Source organism: Rhipicephalus microplus, unplaced genomic scaffold, assembly GCF_043290135.1.
Source record: "Rhipicephalus microplus isolate Deutch F79 unplaced genomic scaffold, USDA_Rmic scaffold_16, whole genome shotgun sequence".
NCBI classification, from domain to species: domain Eukaryota; kingdom Metazoa; phylum Arthropoda; class Arachnida; order Ixodida; family Ixodidae; genus Rhipicephalus; species Rhipicephalus microplus.
In genome coordinates, this window is record NW_027464589.1 from 3,403,915 (window position 1) to 3,423,228 (window position 19,314).

A 19,314-nucleotide genomic window follows, 5' to 3' on the forward strand; every position below is an offset into this window, starting at 1 on the left:
AGTCATGAAGGGCTTATCGGAGAGGCTCAGATTCCTGTCCAATATAGGCCACTCGCTTTACGCTGACGATATCACGATCTGGTGCCTGGGAGGATCACTCGCAGAAGTAGAAAACGCGCTGCAATCAGCTCTAGACAAAACGGAGTCCTACCTAGAAGGCACAGGCCTCCAACTCTCTCCAAACAAATCATAACTGTTACTGTACAGGCCGGCCAGGCAAGGCGATACTTCCACACCTCGACCAAATTCCCATCTCCCTTTTTGCAAGAAATGGACAGCGCATTCTACGAGTAGATTCAATCATAATCCTAGGACTACTGATTGACGCGAGAGGGTGTAACGCAAAAACCCTGACGCACATCACGGCCAAACCGAAAGCATGCTGAGACTTGTTGCTAGAGTAACAGGACGCAGAAAGGGACTAAGTGAAGCCAACCTACTTCGGATCCATCATGCCTTCCTAGTGAGCCACATTAATTATGTAGCATCGGCGCTTACCTGGACAAGAACGGAAAAAAATAAGCTAGACACTGTCATGCGTAAGAGCATCAAAAAGGCGCCTGGGATACCAGTAACCACATGCTCTGACAAATTAAGACATCTCGGTATGCACAACAAGATTGATGAAGCGATCAAAGCGCAGGTCACCGCCCATGTGGTCAGGCTCTCGTCAACCAGAGCAGGAAGACGCATCCTGGACGAGGCTGGCATGGCTCCCAGAATTCTTGCTGAACGGGAAATTACCTTATCCCGGGAGGTCCGGGAAACCCTTGTGGTCAGCCCATTCCCTCGGAATATGCACCCGCAATACAATGTAGGGAGGCGAAAAGCCCGAGCACGGGCGATATTAAAGAAGGCCGCCGAGAATCGAGAATTGACTGTCTTTGTCGACGCGGCTCAGTACGGCAAGTCTAGCACATTCGCGCTGGCAGTCATTGACGGCAACGAGGAATTACGCTCCTCAGCCTCGGTCAGGTTAGCTACGAGCGCAGTTGCAGAGCAGGTCGCCGTAGCCCTGGCCATGACCTACCGCTCACACACCACCATGTTAACAGACTCACGAGCGGCCATCAAAGCTTTTGAGTCGGGTAACATAGCGCGGGAGGCTGCCTCCAGTCTAGAAAAAAGAATAGACCCTGGCACTCACTTAATCTCTTGGTTTCCCGCCCACATGGGTGCGGACGTTCATCAGCACGTACCTAATTTCAACGAGCTTGCCCATGACCGTGCGCGAGATCTAACGCGCTGCGGTGGCATGCAGGCCTTATGGGGTCAGGATGAAATCCAGCATAACGATCCACTCCTTACGTTTAATGAAATCACATCTCACTATCGGCTAAGTAGAAAAGCCTATCCTCTTCCTCACCCGAAGTTAGATAGGTCTCAGTCAATTATACTTAGAATGCTCCAGACAGGCTCGTTCCCCTCGCGGGGCCTTCTTAGTCGTATCTCCACAGACGTTGACTCAAGTTGTCCGGAATGTAATGAAATTTATTGTTCCTTGGCGCACATGCTTTGGCAATGCCCCACGTTACCTAATGGCCCTCTATCCAGCGAAGCCGACTGGGAAGAAGCACTCCGGAGCTCATCGCTTCAAGCACAAATCCAGGGAATCCAGAGGGCCCACGAAAGGGCGGAACATCACGGTGTCGCAGCCCCGACTTGGACGCGGCCAGCCGCTTCCGCGGGTCCCCGATAAGGGTTCCCGCGAAAGCTCCTCAGGATCAAATAAAGTTCATTGTCTGTCTGTCTGTTTGTTTTTTTCTTTGTCGCTGCAGCGTCCGCTTTAGCAAGCGCATGCTTGCCAAGCGAGTCGACGGGGCGGCCGTCTGGGTCGTTTTTTGCTGTAGCCAATGAGAGGTGAGCCATGCGAGCCGGCTTGCGGCTTGTAAAAGTTGAGAGCCCCTCTGCCTGACGTCACAGAGACGGCCGCTCTCGCCTATTTGTGCGGTGCGGGTGTGCGGAGCGGCTGTGTGGCTAGTGCGTGTAACGGCCCTGAGCCATGAAACTGTTCGACATTATCCCGATAAGATTGCGCCTGTCAGTAAATTTCCGGTGACAAGAAATAAGAAAGCAGTCAGGCATTTTGTTGACATCTGCACATACTATAGAACATTTATTGCCGGTTTCTCACAAATAGCCTCATCGTTGCCCCGCCACGGTGCTCTAGTGGCTAATGTACTCGGCCGCTAACCCTCAGGTCGCGGGATTGAATCCCGGTGGCGGCGGCTGCATTCCTGATGGAGGCGGAAATGTTGTGACTCCGTGTGCTCAGATTTGGGTGTATGTTAAGAGGCCCCAGGTGGTCGAAATTTCGGGAGCCCTCCACTACGGCAGCTATCATATTCTATGGTGATTTTGGGACGTTAATTCCTACATATCAGTCAATCATCTTGCTGGCGCTTCCGGCAGAAACGAGTTATCTGGCTGTGATACCTGCAATATATAAGGCGTGGCCAGTGAATGGGTGTGTCGCGCAAGCAGTCGTTTTTTTTCCTTAAAAAAACTCAGTAGCAGATGCTGCCTGCTTCCGCATTGCGAGGTGAGAAAGGGGAGCGAAGACATTGAGAGAGGAGGAGGAGACGCGCATGCGCAATGGGGGTGCAGACTCCGCTGGAAGGAATGCCTAGAGCAGAGGGAAGGGAAAGTGAGCAGGCTATCAGCGTTGCGAGACGAGAGAGGGGGAACGTAGGAGAGAGAAAGGAAGAGCACGCGCATGCGCATCGGGGTGTAAAGGCCACCAAGACGGATGCCTAAAGGAGATGGAGGCGGGGAGCGATCAGACGCTGCTTCCGTAGGCGTTGCGAGGAAAACAGGACGGGAGCGTAAAAGAGGGCAGAGGAGGAGGGGTGTGCATATGCCGTAGAGGTGGTCACGCCACGCGCCAGATAGAGCTCGATCATAGGACGCTTCGCATCTAGTAGGCGTGCACATGGTCTTTTCCTTAAAGAGCGTTTTTCGGCAATACCGCAAAACCACCTTCCTTGCCTACGTTGTAACAAAACGATATCACAATTTTGAGAGTGTAACACACTCAATAGGCGTCTTCGTGTGACCGACAGAAAGTATCGTTTCAAATACTACAGCGTTCATGGTGGCGCTGTCTCTTCTCCCTTCGCCACACCGGTCAACAACTTTCTGGGCCATGGCCAACTGTTGTAATTTAACAACTGTCCGTTTTCATTTTGCTGTGGTCTGTTTTGACAGCTACTAAACGAAAGTGTATGAATGAACAACTAGGATGAGTTGATGCTGAACTTTTGCACCCTGGTTTCACGCAGTGGACGAGGACGACTGGTGTAACCGTACCGTGGATATATACCAGGGTGTGGAGAGTCCCCCAGTGACCGACCGCAACCAAGGTCGACCACTACACTGTACTTATCGCATACGAGTAAGGCCTGCTCGCGATGACTGGGTAGTGTTTGTCCGCTTCATTAGACTGCGAATCGGTGAGCCATCGGAAGATCGGCAAAGGTAGGTGAAAGTGAGAAGGCATGTAAATATATATATATATATATATATATATATATATATATATATATATATATATATATATATATATATGATGACTGGGAGACGTGGCGTGGCTCATACCCTATGTTTATTCCATTCTGCACTTCTTCGTTCTCTACTTCGACCAACCATCACTTCATACGTCACACGATTCCCCCTCCCCCCGAAAGAAAGCGTGCATTACGAACAATAGAATGTAAACAAAGAGAGGTTAAAAAGTCACAAATGTCAGTTCACAATTGGTTCTGTGCTCCAGGGAAGTTCCGTAAACTTTCAGACTTCAAGGGAGAGTGCAGCAGTCCGGTTAACGCAGGAGATCGGGTGGGCGAGGCTGGTGGTTGCGTCCTAGATAACACAAAAATGCTTTGGACGTAGAGATAAGGCTAATCACCGCTGGCATTCTTGTGAAGAACGAACGAGGTTCGAACATCTTGCAGAATCGACAGTTCCAATATTGTAGGCATCGAATTCCTCGTCGTGGGTGATACACAGGCCGTGCAAGCAGCTTGCGTGAGCGTTGATCGAGGTTGATTGGCCGCTGCCTGTGTTCCTGCTGGGTACAAAGGGTGCTTTTGTGGCTTTTGTGGCTTTTGGAAATTTTTCTATAGCGATGTCGCAGATGTTTTAATCGAAGGCGCATTTTCAATCTCTGGTGGAGAATGTATACACAACAATGGGTTGTTTCGCAATGTTCTTCGAACCTTAAGAGTGGTTTCGATGGAGTTTTCTTTCGTCGCTGACAATGTTGAAGTACACGTTGACGTTGTAGTTTCTTGGTTTCGTCGACTTGCTTGTGGTGTGACATTGATCGTGCAGTGTCAGGATTCTTAGCAAGTTCTTCGCAGGCTTCTACGACGTGAACCAATGCAGATGTTTCCGGCATAAAACAATGTGCGGGGTTTCGTGCACTTGAATCTTCTGTATTCATAAATCGTTCATTGTTGGTGGTTGCCTGAAGATTACTTGTGTCATCGGAAGTTGCACCTCTGCTTTTGTTTTCATTGTTGGCAGTGAGGTTGTATACTGGATTCACGTCACTTCGATGTTGTAATTGATTAACACTAGACGCTTCTGCAGAAGGCTTTCCTTCACAAGATACTGATTGTGAATGCTTCTGTCTTTGTGGCACTGCTGAGCTGAATGCCAAGTCAGTTTGCAAAGTACGCATGCGGCATGAAGTATAAAATGCATCTCGGTCATTAATAGCGGATTCAGTTCTTTTATGCAGCGGTGAGTTGAGCATTGGTGATATATCCGCGGATGAGGAACCAGGTGGAAGGTTGGGAACACGACCACGTGGTCTTTCCGTGAGCATGTGGCTAGCTTCACCTGACGGGAATTGTAAATTCATGCTCTGTACTCGAGTGCGTGAAGGCTGCTTTTGACTGCGATGACTGAGTTTGGATGCACTGAGAGTGCGTGTGCTAATCGAATCTTCATTATAGTCTTGAAACCAGATGATCATTCCTTCTTTTATCTTTTGCCAAGACTCGTCGTTGTCGAATATGTGGGTGAAGTAAAACTTAAATGCCTCACCGGTGACATAGTCGCTGAAGTTCGTAACCATTTCCCGTTCCGACCAAGACGCAGCGGTAGAGTGGAACTCGAACAGGTCAAACCAGTCCTGTACAGGTCCATCGTCTGCTGCTCCGGTGTACTTGGGGATGGGAAGGTCGGTCGATGGTTCTGTCATGGTGCTGGTCTCTGTGTGCGGCTAGGAAATGATTCCGTAGTCGATGTATGGTCAGGGCGTCTTGTGTAGAACTGCGTCGATGATGAGACACTGATGAAGTGGCTGGGAGGTCTTCATCCTGTCGACTCGTGTGACGCTATGATGACTGGGAGACGTGGCGTGGCTCATACCCCATGTTTATTCTATTCTGCACTTCTTCGTTCTCTACTTCTACCAACCATCACTTCATACGTCATATATATATATATATATATCTGTCTGTCTAGCCACCTATGGCTTGATGCTCTATGGCCGTTACCATATTAGGATGCAAGCAAGCTATATTTCGTCTCACCACGTGCGTATCACCTGTGATGGAACGAGCAGCGGTAGCGGCAAGTGTTGCAGGCGAACGGACGAGGAGGCCATTGCGGGCGCTGCAGTGAGCACGCGGTAGGTGAGGAAGAGAGTTACGTCACCGCAAACTTCGAGAGGAGCTTGACGTCAAGGCGCAGCTGCAGCGTAAAGTGCCAACCACTGGCACGTGTATACACGCGCCTACGTGTCAAAAGCGTCTAGTCACGCCTGTGGAGGAAAAGGGCGCGCAAACACTGGCACGCGTCAACCGCGTTAACGCCCACGCGTCCAATGCTGATGCACAGTGTTGCTTGATCTTTTGGCTTAGAACTGTCCAAGTTCAGCACAGAACGGCGCGTTCTTCACTGGAGCGGGTTTTTATGTTTTAGAGGATACCGGAACACGTTTAAACTTGATAGTGCGTCATTCACCACAGTTTAGACTATTTTAGAATTGACATTCCAGAGCCCAAAGTAACTACAGCGGTATGCACCAGAAATCAACATCGGTGCGTGCGCCGCTCCCGCGAATGAACATTCGCGTCCAGTATACTATACGTCTACCATAAGCGTGTGCAGGGTTCTCCTTAAGGAGGGGGGGCAACGTTTGTCGCAGTGCCCCCCCCCTTTTCCTAATATGTCCATGTAGGGGCTAATGTAGCGCCCCCTCCCTATTATGTTAATATATAGAGTTGACATTGAGCTTCCCCCTCGTCTCTTCGGTGGATGAGGCGGTGGCTGCACTCCTGATCATGTTTGCAAACCACCGGGTTTCTATACCTGCACTACCAAATTTATTAACAATAATGTTACGGTAACTTAATTAATAAATTGAATACGATGTGCCGTGCTCGGCGAACAAGATTGCGACAGTTCATCAACAACCAGCCACCAACGTCGTCTTTCTCTTTCTTGCAGCCAGGCTGTGCCGGCTGTTGTGTATCATAACCCCCCGGCGGTAGAAGCACCGTCTCGGTGCTTGAGCAACTCGGATGCCGTAGAAGGGGGGTGATAAGGTTTGAGTCAAGCTATGTGGACGATGTCACTCGAAGGTGACGATGATGACGTTGAATCGGCTGGAACGATCTCGTATGTAACGTCAGTCAACTGGCGAACGACGCAGTATGGCCCAGTGTAGCGTGACAGCAGTTTTTCAGAAAGACCTACATGCCAAGTGGGGGACCAGAGGAGGACAAGGGACCCGGTGAAAAGTGCGCGTTTTGATGATGGGAATCGTAGAGCTGTCTTTGGTGCTCCTGTGAGGCCTGCAGGCGGCTGCGGGCGCGTTGGCGTGCGTGGTCGGCTCGCGCGATGGCTTCGCCGGCATACTCAGTGAGCGAGGGCAGCAGGGTGTCAAATGGTAGGGCGGGTTCTCGGCCGTATAGAAGATAGAATGGTGAATAGCCGGCAGTGTCGTGACGTGACGAATTATATGCGAACGTCACAAATGGCAAATGAACGTCCCAGTCATGGTGGTCGGCCGCTACGTATTTAGAAAGCATGTCGGTTATGGTACGGTTGAGGCGCTCCGTAAGACCGTTCGTTTGCGGATGGTACAAAGTGGCAAACTTGTGCTTGGCAGAGCAGGAGCGCAAGATTTCATCAACGACAGCTCATAGGAAGGTCCAGCCCCGGTCAGTGAGAAGTTGGCGTGGAGCTCCGTGTGCTAAAATAATATCATATACCAGAAAGTCCGCCACATCGGTTGCGCAACTCGTCGAAAGTGCTCGTGTGATAGCGTAGCGTGTCGCATAGTCAGTGGCGACAGTGATCCATTTGTTGCCTGAGCAGGAGATCGGGAATGTGGCAAGCAGGTCGAGGCCAACTCGAAAAAAAGTTTTAATGGGAATGTCGATCGGATGAAGGAATCCAGCTGGTAGGGAAGATGGCTTTTTGTGGCGCTGGCAGGGCTCACAAGCGGTGACGTAGCGTCGAACAGAACGGGCAAGACCAGGTCAAAAGAAACGACGACGTACACGGTCGTATGTGCGAGAGACGCTCAAGTGGCCCTCCAAAGGAGCGTCATGAAGTTAGTTGAGAACAGTCGCACGAAGATGTGCTTGTATGACGGGGAGCAAGTCATGGCCATATGGATCGAGGTTACGGCGATACAGGATGCCGTCTTTTACTGGGAACATTTTTAGAGATGCGTCGCGAGGCATTGACTCAAGCTTGTCAATGATGGTTCGCAGGGAAGCATCCCGGCGTTGTTCGTGGCCAAGGTTGAGTAGCTGCATCACAGACAGAAGGTCTGGAAAGGTGTCAGTATGGGCAGCCTCTTCCACAGGGTAGCGTGATAAACAATCCGCATCTTGATGTGACCGCCCTGTTTTGTACGATACGGTGAACGTGTATTCTTGTAATCGCAGGGACACGAGCGAGGCATCCTGTGGGATCCTTGAGTGAGGCCAGCCAGCAGAGCGCGTGGTGGTCGGTGACTACCCGGAATGGACGCCCGTATAAGTATGGGCGGAACTTGGCGACTGCCCACACAAGAGTGAGACGCTCACGCTCCATGATTGAATAGTTGCGCTCGGCTGTAGATAGCAGTTGGCTTGCATATGCTATAGCACGGTCATGTCCGCGTTGGTGTTGCAATAGCATAGCCCCGATGCCATGCCCACTAGCGTCAGTTCGAACCTCGGTTGGAGCTGATGGATCGAAATGAGCTAAAATCGGCGGTGTTTTAAGGAGCGTCGTGAGCTGGGAAAAAGATGAGGCTTGATCAGCGCCCCCCCAAAAAACGGGGTGTCCTTCTTGAGGAGGTTTGTGAGTGGGCGTTCAATGATGGCGAAGTCCTTAACAAACCGTCGAAAGTAGGAGCCCAAGCCCACAAATCTGCGAACGTCCTTTGTTGACTTCGGAACAGGAAAGTCCGTGATGGTGCAAATTTTCTAGGGATCCAAGTGGACTCCAGCGGCATCGACGATGTGGCCAAGTATGGTTATTTGACGACGAGCAAAGTGGCATTTCGACGAGTTCAGTTGAAGTCCGGCTCGACGCAAAACTTCAAAAATCGCCGATAAACGCTTGAAATGGGAGTCGAATGTGGGCGAGAAAACGATAACGTCGTCTAAATAACATAAGCAGGTTGACCATTTAAACCCTTGGAGCAATGAGTCCATCATTCTTTCGAATGTGGCCGGCGCATTACACAGACCAAAGGGCATAACTTTGAAGTGATAAAGCCCGTCAGGAGTGACGAATGCGGTCTTCTCACGGTCCATCTCGTCCACGGCGATCTGCCAATAGCGAGATCGAAGGTCGACAGTAGAAAAATATGTAGCACCGTAAAGGCAGTCTGAGGCATCGTCAATTCTAGGCAACGGGTAAACGTCTTTCTTTGTAATTTTGTTGAGATGCCTATAATCTACACAAAAACGCCATGTTCCATCCTTCTTTTGATCAGGACGATAGGAGAAGCCCAGGGGCTACAAGAGGGCTTGATTATGTCTTTTGTAAGCACATTTTCGACTTCCTGTTGTATGACTGTGCGCTCGGACGCGGAAAGACGGTATGGGCGTCGGTGAATGGGACTCGCGTCACCAGTATTGATGTGATGAGTAACAACACTCGTTCGGCTTAAAGCCGTGCTGGCGAAGTCGAAAATGTCACTATAGGACTCCAGGACAAGACGAAGGGCTTCCGCTTGATCAGGAGCGAGATCTGATGGTACTATGTGGTCAACGTCAACGCCCGATGCACGTGATAGAGTTTGTTCATGGTCTGAGATGCAGCAATAATCCACTCTGAATGGTTCAACCGTATGGTCTTGTAGAGCAGTAATTTCGGCCAGGGAGATATTTTGTGGAAGAATTTGGGCAGTGAGGGCAAAATTGACAATAGGAAGGCATGTGCGGTTTTCAACGATTGTCAAAATGGTGTGCGGAACAGCGACGCCATGCGTAAGCATCACGGCATGAATTGTGGCCACCATGTAATCGCCGTCACGTACAGGTGGTGCAGAGAAGAGGTCGATATGTGTGACACAGTTAGGCGGAAGGCGTGCAAAATCAATTCAGCAAAGGCGACTTTGGAGTGGGTTGGTCAGATCAGAAAGTAGAGGCATTTCAAGGTCAAGACAGCCGGCTGAACAATCTATAAGGGCCGAGTGAGTGGTTAGAAAATCCATACCTAGAATTACTTCATGAGGGCAATTTTCTATAACGGTGAAGAGAACAGCAGTGCTTCTATCGGCGATAGTCACACGGGAGATCACATGCCAATAACTGCGGCAGTTCCCCCGTCGGCGACTCGAACGGCTCGGTTCAAGGCGGGTGTGATAACTTTCTTTAGGCGGCGACGAAGAGCAGCACTCCTTATGGACACATGCGCGCCGGTATTGATCAACACGCGGACAGGTACATTGTCTAAAGTAACGTTCAACCGATTCCGGGTGGTCGGTAATGTTACACGAGGATTTCTTGCAGAGGTCGTCGTCAATGCATCTTCACCTCCAGAAGCTGCACTGTCTAGTTTTCCGGTCGGGGGTGCTGCAAATAGGACGGAGAGGCAGGACGGCGTTGTGGGGGCGAACGAGATTTACGGCGAGCAGGGGATGGTGAGCGGGCGTAGCGAGGTCTCGTCAGAGGTGCGGCAGAATCAGAGGATGTCATTGGCATAGGGGAATCAAAACCAAATGTCGATGACGACTGGTGTACAGAAGTGGCCTGGGTAGGAGGCCCATAGTGTGCTGGTGAAGCCCAGTGATTGCGGCAGTGGCGAGCAATATGACCGACACGTCGGCCGTTTAGGCATATGGGCTTGTCGCCCAGTGTACGCCATTCGGACAAATTGCGCTATCGAGAGTAGTTGGAACCAACTCGAGGAGCGGAGGGACGATGATAAAACGGCTCGGCGGAGTAGACTGGTTGAATGGGGTGTAGGCTGACGTTCGATAATTCTTGACGAACGACAGCTTGTATCAGCGAGATTGTGGTCTGTGAAGGATCAAGTGTTGGAATTGGAGTAGCTACTGGTTGGGCTGCCTCGACCTCGCGACGAATGATGCGGGTCAGGTTGTCACATCGGGGAACTGGGCGGACGACGTCATCACAAGAGGAAGTAGCAGCTGTGTTCGGCAGGCGCGTGATGCCGTGGGTGACGCGGCGGGCTTTAGCCTGTTCTAGACGGCGGCATTCTGTCAGGATCGTGTCGATGCTCGTGACATGTTTAAAAACCAGCAGGTTGAAGGCATCGTCAGCAATACCTTTGAGAACGTGATTAACTTTTTCTTCTTCTGACATGCGCTGGTCGACCTTGCTACAAAGCGCCAAGACGTCAAGAATGTATGAGACGTACGATTCAGTAGACGTCTGGGCGCGAGTGGCGAGAGTCTTCTTGGCAGCGAGCTGACGACCAGATGAATCGCCGAAAAGATCACGGATCTTCGATTTGAAAAGATTCCAGCTAGTGATTTCGGCTTCGTTGGTTTCGAACCATGTCCGCGGCGTGCCGTCGAGGTAGAACACAACATTGGTGAGCATGAGCGTGGAATCCCAGCGGTGGGTAGCACTGACTCGCTCGTACCGGTGTAGCCATTAGTCAACGTCGATGGTACCGTCAGCGGAGAAAGTTCCAGGATCCCGCAGGGGTAGCAGGGTGCCGTAGGTTGTCGACTCGGATCGAGAGACCGGTGGGGTTGAGGCACTGGCAGTTGAAGTAGGCGAGGAGTCTCCGGTGTTGCGACCGCAGCGCGTCTCCATCGAGGTACGGGAGTCATCCACCTCCACCAATGATGTTAAGGTAACTTATTTAATAAATTAAATACGATGCACCGTGCTCGGCGAACAAGATGGCGACAGTTCATCAACAACCAGCCACCAACGTCGTCTTTCTCTTTCTTGCAGCCAGGCTGTGCCGACTGTTGTGTATCAATACCTTGAATATGCAGGTACCTTCGGTATATTTACACATCATATTTTATAGCACTCAACCTAATATTCACGCCTAAAATTTCATGATCTGACCAATTTAAGTCAGTCATAAGACTACAATTGAGGCCACAGTAGCAGGCTTTCGGCTGATGTCTGCGTTCGAAATATTCTCTAATGCAAGAAAGCACACCTGGTCCTTATTGATAAAACAGATATTGATCATAAGATAGGAACCAAATACTGCGTAGAATGCCTTCGGGCATTTTCTATAGTTGAAATGTGCTCTAATGCAACTAATTGTGCCTGACACTTCATGATGTGACAGATATCAGTCACAATATTATAATCGAATTCTGTATGGAAGACTTCTGGAAGTTGTCTTTAGTAAAAGTATTCTCTAAAGCGACCAACAACACCCAACTGTTCATGAAGCCACATATATTGGTCATGATATTGGAACTGAACCCTGTATGGAAATCTTCTGGACGCTGTCTTTAGTCAAAATATTCTCTAAAACGACAAACGACACCCAACTGTTCATGAAGTCACAGATATCGTTCATAATATTGGAAGTGAACCTCTGTATGGAATACTTCTGGACATTGTCTTTACTCGAAGATTCTCTAAAGCGACAAATCATGCTCAACTATTCATGAAGTCACTGATATCGGTCATAATATTGGAACTGAACCCTGTATAGAATACTTCTGGACGTTGTCTTTACTCAAGGTATTCTCTAAAGTGACAAACCACACCCAACTGTTCATGAAGTCACAGATATTGGTCATAATATTGGAACTGAACCCTTAATGAAATACTTCTGGACGTTGTGTTTAGTCAAAGTATTACCTAAAACGACAAACGACACCCAACTGTTTATGAATTCACAGATATAGGTCATAATATTGGAACTGAACACTGTATGGAATACTTCTGGACGTTGTTTTTACTCAAAGTATTATGTAAAGCGACAAACCACACCCAACTGTCCATGAAGTCACAGATATTGGTCATAATATTAGAACTGAACCCTGTATGAAAGACTTGTGGACGTTGTCGTTAGTCAAAGTATTCTCTAAAATGACGAATGACACCCAACTGCTCAGGAAGTCATAGATATCGGTCACAATATTGGAACTGAACCCCGCATGGATTACTTCTGGACACTGTCTTTAGTCAAAGTATTCTCCAAAAAGACAAACGACACCGAACTGTTCATGAAGTCACAAATATCAGTCATAATATTGGAACTGAACCCTGTAAGGAATACTTCTGGACGTTGCCTTTATTCAAAGTATTTTATAAAACGACAAACGACACCCAACTGTTCATAAAGTCGCAGATATCGATCATGATATTGGAACTGAACCCTGTATAGAAGGCTTTTGAACGTTGTCTGCAGTCGAAATGTTCTCCAATGCAACAACCCACACCCCATTTTTCATGATGTGACGGATTTAGGTCATGAGGCTGTAATTGTGCCCAGTGCGGAGTGCTTTTCAATTATAAGCGTATTGTAAATATCCTCTAATGCAAGAAACCGCATCTGGATCTTAACGATACAACAGATACTGGTCATAAAAATGGAACCAAGCACTACGTTGATTGCCTTTGGCCATTTTTTGTAGTCAAAATATGCTATAATGCAACTAACTGTACCTGAAACTTTCATGATAAGACAGTTATTGGTCATAGGACTACAACTGAACACTGTATGGAAGACGTCTGGACGTTCTCTGTAGTTAAAGTATTCTCTAAAGCGACAAACCGCACCTACCTCTTAATGAAGTCACAGATATCGGTCATAATACTGGAACTGAACCTTTCATGGAAGGCAGCCAAAATGTTCTGCAAAGCAAAAAAACACACCCGACACTTCATGATGCATTAGATATTAGTGATCAGATTAGAACCGAGCACAGCGTAGAACACTTTCGGATGGTATATTTACTAATTTTCAAATACGGCATCCCTATGTGAGGCTACACCCAAAGTGGCGCACATATATACAAAATAGAAGTATTTAAACAGTAATATCACAATAAGTGTGCCAACTTAAAGAAATATCACTACCCTTCAGTGCACCCCAGTAAGAAATGAGAGAAAGAGAAAATTATTATAATACAAGTGCCTCCAAAAGTCCGACACACTGGTATCAGGAATCAAACCAAGTAGATCAATCCAGTGTTTGATAACTTTATTTGAACGTGTTAGAGAGCACTACAAATGACTTCTAAGCTGGATGGTGATTGCGGATCAGTGCTGTGAAGGCTTTAGCACTTTGCTGGTAGTGTAAACATCCTTTAACATCTAAAAATTGCAACTGACCTTCCTTGATCAAACAGACATTGATTTTGAGATTACAGCCAAGCACTGCGGCTTTCACATGTCATCAATAGTCAAAATACTCTATAATGCAATAAAGCATGCCTAAAATTTTTGATGGGACAGATACCAGTCATAGAATTGCACCAGAGCACCGTACAGAAGTTTTGGCAAGTTTTCTAACAGAGCTAAACTGAATATGCTTAACTGCATGCATATATATATATATATATATATATATATATATATATATATATATATATATATATATATATATATATATATATATATATATATATATATTTCAAGTTATTGCATATATTAAAAAACTGAACAGAAATGAAGCACTCTTTGGAAGCACATACAAAGATTCAATGTTCGAAACTATCGAATAATATCTTTAGCTCATTACTGTCTGGAGGAACACATATAATACATGCACAGTTCTGAAAGCTCTCATAAGTCACATGAGGTACTTTTTGCATTTCTTCTATACAAAGTGCAGTACCATACTAGTGCACCTTCATTCATTGTGTGCATACATGTGGTGATCTTCTCTTCTAACTATCGTGTCATCGTGCAGCTGATTTCAAGTCTGGTGCTTCGCACAAGGTTTTCAGTTATCTGTCCAGCTGTAAACAAAACTCGCGTTATTTTATAGTAAACTGTAAAACGACGGAGAAGGACCATTGTATGCCTATAGCTATGAGTATCAGAATGAACTATAAATTAAGAATGTGTGTGTTAGAATGCCTCCAAACAACGTATGTGCTACTGAGCGTGGCAGAGAAGCAGAAGAAGCGAGAAGTGAAGTAGCAGGCAATACCAGTAGCACTTAATCATGCAACTTTCTTTTTCGATCACCACAGCAACGCACGCTTGAGTTTCTGTCTTGTGCGTGAATGGAAATGAGACCGCTGACAGCTGAATGTTTTAGCGTTGGTGGTACCCGACACGAAGTCAGCTCACACTGCTACCAACCTGCGCGCGCTTGTTATTAGCTTGGCAACACACGAAAACGATTCTTACTGAAGCCAACGAATGTTTCAGCGTCGTACAATCCGCGAATACACTTCTATAAGTACGTACGTTTTCACATCACCGAAATGTGTTGGCTAGCGCGAGGTTCGCTTTCAGTGATGATGAATACCGATGTTGAAAACAAACACAGTGCCGATGAAAACTCCTGCGTATGAACTACGCGGTGTTTCCGGCGTTTTACATGGTGTCTATGTTGCGACGGAAACTACCGCAGAGTTTTTTTCAGCCGATGTTCCTCGCATGTGCTGGTTCATACGAACTAGATGGTAGAGGGCTGCGCTGGATGCAGATGACACTGCTCTGAATTGCCTCCGCGGAAGGCTAGGGCTCACGCTCAAACCTTTGAACCTCCGAAGTCTGTTTACACTAGTTTTTATCACAGAAAGTCACAGATCAAAGCACAAGAAAACCGACATGCTCCTTTCGCTCGGCCGACGATCCCACTCGGGACTGGCGCTAGCATAACCGGCCAGCATTCGCTGGATTTGTCGGCGTCGCTCGAACTCGGCACGAAACCGCGTCACGCTGGTAGCACTCGCAGTCGTTCGTTGTGTCGTTGTTCTAGATTACGAAGCGGTCATTCAGGAACGTTTGGAGTAGTTTCCGTGCTTGCTTCTAGCACTCGGCTGTGCTTTCGAAGCGGCGGCCATTAGGCATACCATTCCGAGGCATCGCGGCCTCTGGTTGGTTGGCGCGCAGCCCCTGGTTGGTTGGCGCCGCTGTACGCGTGGTGACGTAGCGTACGCGTGGCAAAGATATCAAGCCCGGCTTGATCCCTCGTGCCTCCTCGCGTATGCCCCTCCGACGCCGATGCCGAGAGGCGCATTTGACGCTTTTGACGCGTAGACGCGAGCATACGCGTGCGAGTGGTTGGCACTTAACCTATTTGCATTTTCCTCACCTATAGACTAGAGTACACCTATCTCGCACCAAGGCGCCTTTGGCAGTATAGCCTCGCTCCCAGAAGTGCCATAATTTGTTTACAACTGCCAAGGCGCGCCTCGATAGCTTGGCATGCAGTAGATCTTGGAGTTTAAAATGCACAAAAGCGCCTGTTCACGCTGCGTCCGCCTATAAAATGTCATCTGGGTACCGATGCCCTGTCATCTTATGCGACAACAACCAGTGCAAGAGGAAGAGATTGGTGTGCACTGCGAAGTTCAAAGCGCATGGTGGGAATTGTACGGGGCGGTTTTTTGCGACTGCACAGATTCCCGTTCACAATGAAAAACGTCGAGCTCCGCCACATTAGCCTATAATCGCAATCGACAGGAAACACTACGAGCCACTGAATTGTACGAGTGAGTATACTTATTGCGTTTATTCAAGTCCGCCTCCACCTGTTCCACTTTACAACAGTGATTTGCGTGCGGTATGCCTGCAGTATGCGGCACAAAAATACTGCCGTAATCTTTCGCATGCCGCATGTCAATAATAGGATGTACATATTACAATTCATGCATTAATGCACGCACCGCGCATGCTTAATACAATAGTGAGGTCCTACTATCGTCACGCAAAGAGATGTTAACGGTGCGGAAAGCACAGCTTTCGACTCGGTTTAACTGTGACATGCCTTGACTGTCACTAAGAGAATCTACATGTGCTTTCGGTCGGCGTCACCGTAGCATTTTGAAATCTTGTTCTAGCTGGCACTTTTGCGCAACGTGTGTGTTTCGAGTGCGTGGAAGGGCCGGCACCTAATAAACATGCGGTGCACGAGTGTAAGCCAGATGCAGGCGCTACGTTTACGTCAGCTTACAGCACAACTTATGCCTTGTTACAGCCAAGGCACGCCGCAGTTTATGCTTTCCGCTGTTCACGTTTTTTTCAGTCGGATAATACGTACCCAATGAAGTTGCTTTCAGAGTCTGCAATGCACGTGCTGCAGAAGGTCCGGACTGTCAAGGATGGTCTCCTCAGCCTTTCACACGAAATCGGCATGCCCCGCCGTGGTGCTCTAGTGGCTGAAGTACTCGGCTGCTGACTCGCAGGTCGTGTGATCGAATCCCGGCTGTGGCGGCTGCATTCCTGATGGAGGCGGAATTGTTGTTGGCCCGTGTGCTCAGATTTGCTTGCACGTTCAAGAACCCCGGATGGTCGAAATTTTCAGCGCCCTCCACTACGGCGTCTCTCGTAATCATATGGTAATTTTGAGACGTTAAACCCCACATATCAATCATTCAATCCCGAAATCAGCATAAACTTCCAGCACAGGAACAGCGCAATACATGCTTAGAGCCGCACTCTGGTTGTGAAGTTTCACGTTTGATTTGCAGAGCGTCTGCTCAAGTGGCAGTTGAGGGTGTTGCTTTGCCACGCTTGCAACATACGGCGCCACGCGCTTTTTATATGACAACGATCACTGAGCTTGCTGCGTTCTGTTGTATAGGGGGCGCACTGGGTGTTTCAATATGGCGGCCACAGACAGTATGAGAGTAGCTAGGCACATGTGTGACCTGCGCTGCCGTGTTTCTCTTCTTCTCGATGACCCTCCCTTTCTGCGGTCGCATATTATGCTCACCTAGACGCTTTAGAAACACGGATACGACGCCTCGTTGAAGGTGAAGAGGTCCTGATTGCCAAACACATCACTTATTGTGGCATGCGATGTTCATACACGTTGCCCTCCTCTAAAGGCGTGCCTCCCGATCATTACGTGGTTTCTCACGCAAAACCCTAAATAGTGTTACGACATTCTGTATTTCCTTTCACATCCTCAGTTTTGAGCGGATATTTAGTGATGTTAGATTTCGCTAAGTTTTTGCCAGGCTGATATTTTTGACGCATTTTCGAAAAAAGTCACCACTCTGCCACAAAGGTGAAGCAATGAACGTGATAGCAACAAATCGGAAGGTCACGCGCTAAATGGCAAGCAGATCAAAGCGTGCCGCGCGTTTCTCACTCACAAATGACGCACAAAACCTACTCACAGGTACAAACGCACGTAAATAGGCGTCTACGTCGTTCCTTCGCTGTGTCTGAAAAGCGCATCCTTTTCGCAAACGGAGAGTGCGCAACGATCTTTGTGAACCCGGTAACTACAACATAAGCGTTCCAGTGAAGACCCAACGCCTGCAAAGACGTACAAGCACCTGCTATGAGTGCCGCTGCCCAGCCGCTACTCCGATACTCTGAGAAAGTTACGCTGGCGGCCGCGGGGCTGCGTGGCAAATTACGGAACTTGCGAATTTGGAACCGCTCAAATACATGTGCTACCATATTGGTTCATAAAGAAATCAGCAAAATACCAATCAAGAAAAGTGTACGACAGGGGGATATGATCTCCTCAATGCTATTTACGGCGTGCTTACAGGAGGTCTTCAGAGGCCTAGAATGGGAACATTTAGGGATAAGAGTTAATGTAGAGTACCTGCGCTTCGCCGATGACATTGCATTGCTGAGTCACTCAGGGGACGAATTGCAACTTATGGTTACGAAGTTAGACAAGGAGAGCAGAAAGGTGGGTCTTAAAATTAATCTGCAGAAAACGAGAGTAATGTACAGCAACCTCGGAAGAGAGCAGCGCTTCGAGATAGGTCATAGGCCACTTCAAGTTGTAAATAATTATGTCTACTAGGTCAGGTAATGACCGCGGAGCCGAACCACAAGTAACAAAAAGACACAAGTAACAAGAAGAATAAGAATGGGGTGGAGCACATTTGGCAAGCACTCTCAAATAGTGACAGGTAGATTGCCACTATCCCTCAAGAGGAAGCTATATAACAGCTGCATCTTGCCGGTGCTTAGCTATGGAGCAGAAACCTGGAGAAATACAAAGAGGGTTCAGCTTAAATTGACGACAACGCAGCGAGCAACGGAAAGAAAATTGGTAGGTGTAACCTTAAGAGACAAGAAGAGAGCAGAGTGGAATAGCGACCAAACGGGGGTTAAGGATATCATAGCTGAAATCAAGAAGAAGAAATGGACATGGGCCGGGCATGTAGCGCGTAGACAGGATAACCGCTAGTCATTAGGGGAACTAACTGGATTCCCAGAGAAGGCAAGCTGGTTAAGGGGAGACAGAAAGTTAGGTGGGCAGTTGAGATTAAGAAGTTTGCGGGTATAAATTGGCAGCAGCCAAGCACAGGACTGAGTTTACTGGTGGAACCATGGAGATGCATTTGTCCTGCAGTGGACGTAGTCAGGCTGATTAAGATGATGATGATGATGATGAAACACATGTGGTGTGGGGAGCACGTGGCGGTGCGTTCATATGGACGCTCGGAGGGACTGCGGTACACAGGCTAGTCAATGAGCTGCTTCGGATATAAAATCACAAACTTATAACTTCGTTGAATGCGCTGAAAATGTGGTGCATGTGATCCCGCTGTTCAGTCTAGAAGAGTACGTTGGCCAAACATGAAGATGCGTAATTATAATATTGAAGGAGCTCAAGTATAACGTGAAAAACGCTATTAGCAGCCAGCTTGGCATCCATTGAAGAGGTTGTAGCTGCACACCGAAGTTTCGCGACAATGGTTCTTGCCAGGAAAAAAGAAAGGAAAACAAGGGAAATAATTGAAGC

At 48.1% G+C, this 19,314-nt stretch overlaps 1 protein-coding gene across 1 annotated transcript in view; it reads left to right on the forward strand.

Annotated features, from left to right (window-relative positions):
* LOC119166645 (dorsal-ventral patterning protein tolloid) overlaps positions 1-19,314 on the forward strand; it is a 469,222-nt gene that overhangs the window by 229,410 nt on the left and 220,498 nt on the right. Inside the window, exon 2 of the mRNA XM_037417961.2 lies at positions 3,282-3,477. Coding sequence (XP_037273858.1) covers positions 3,282-3,477 — 196 coding nt within the window. The remainder of the gene's footprint in view (positions 1-3,281; positions 3,478-19,314) is intronic.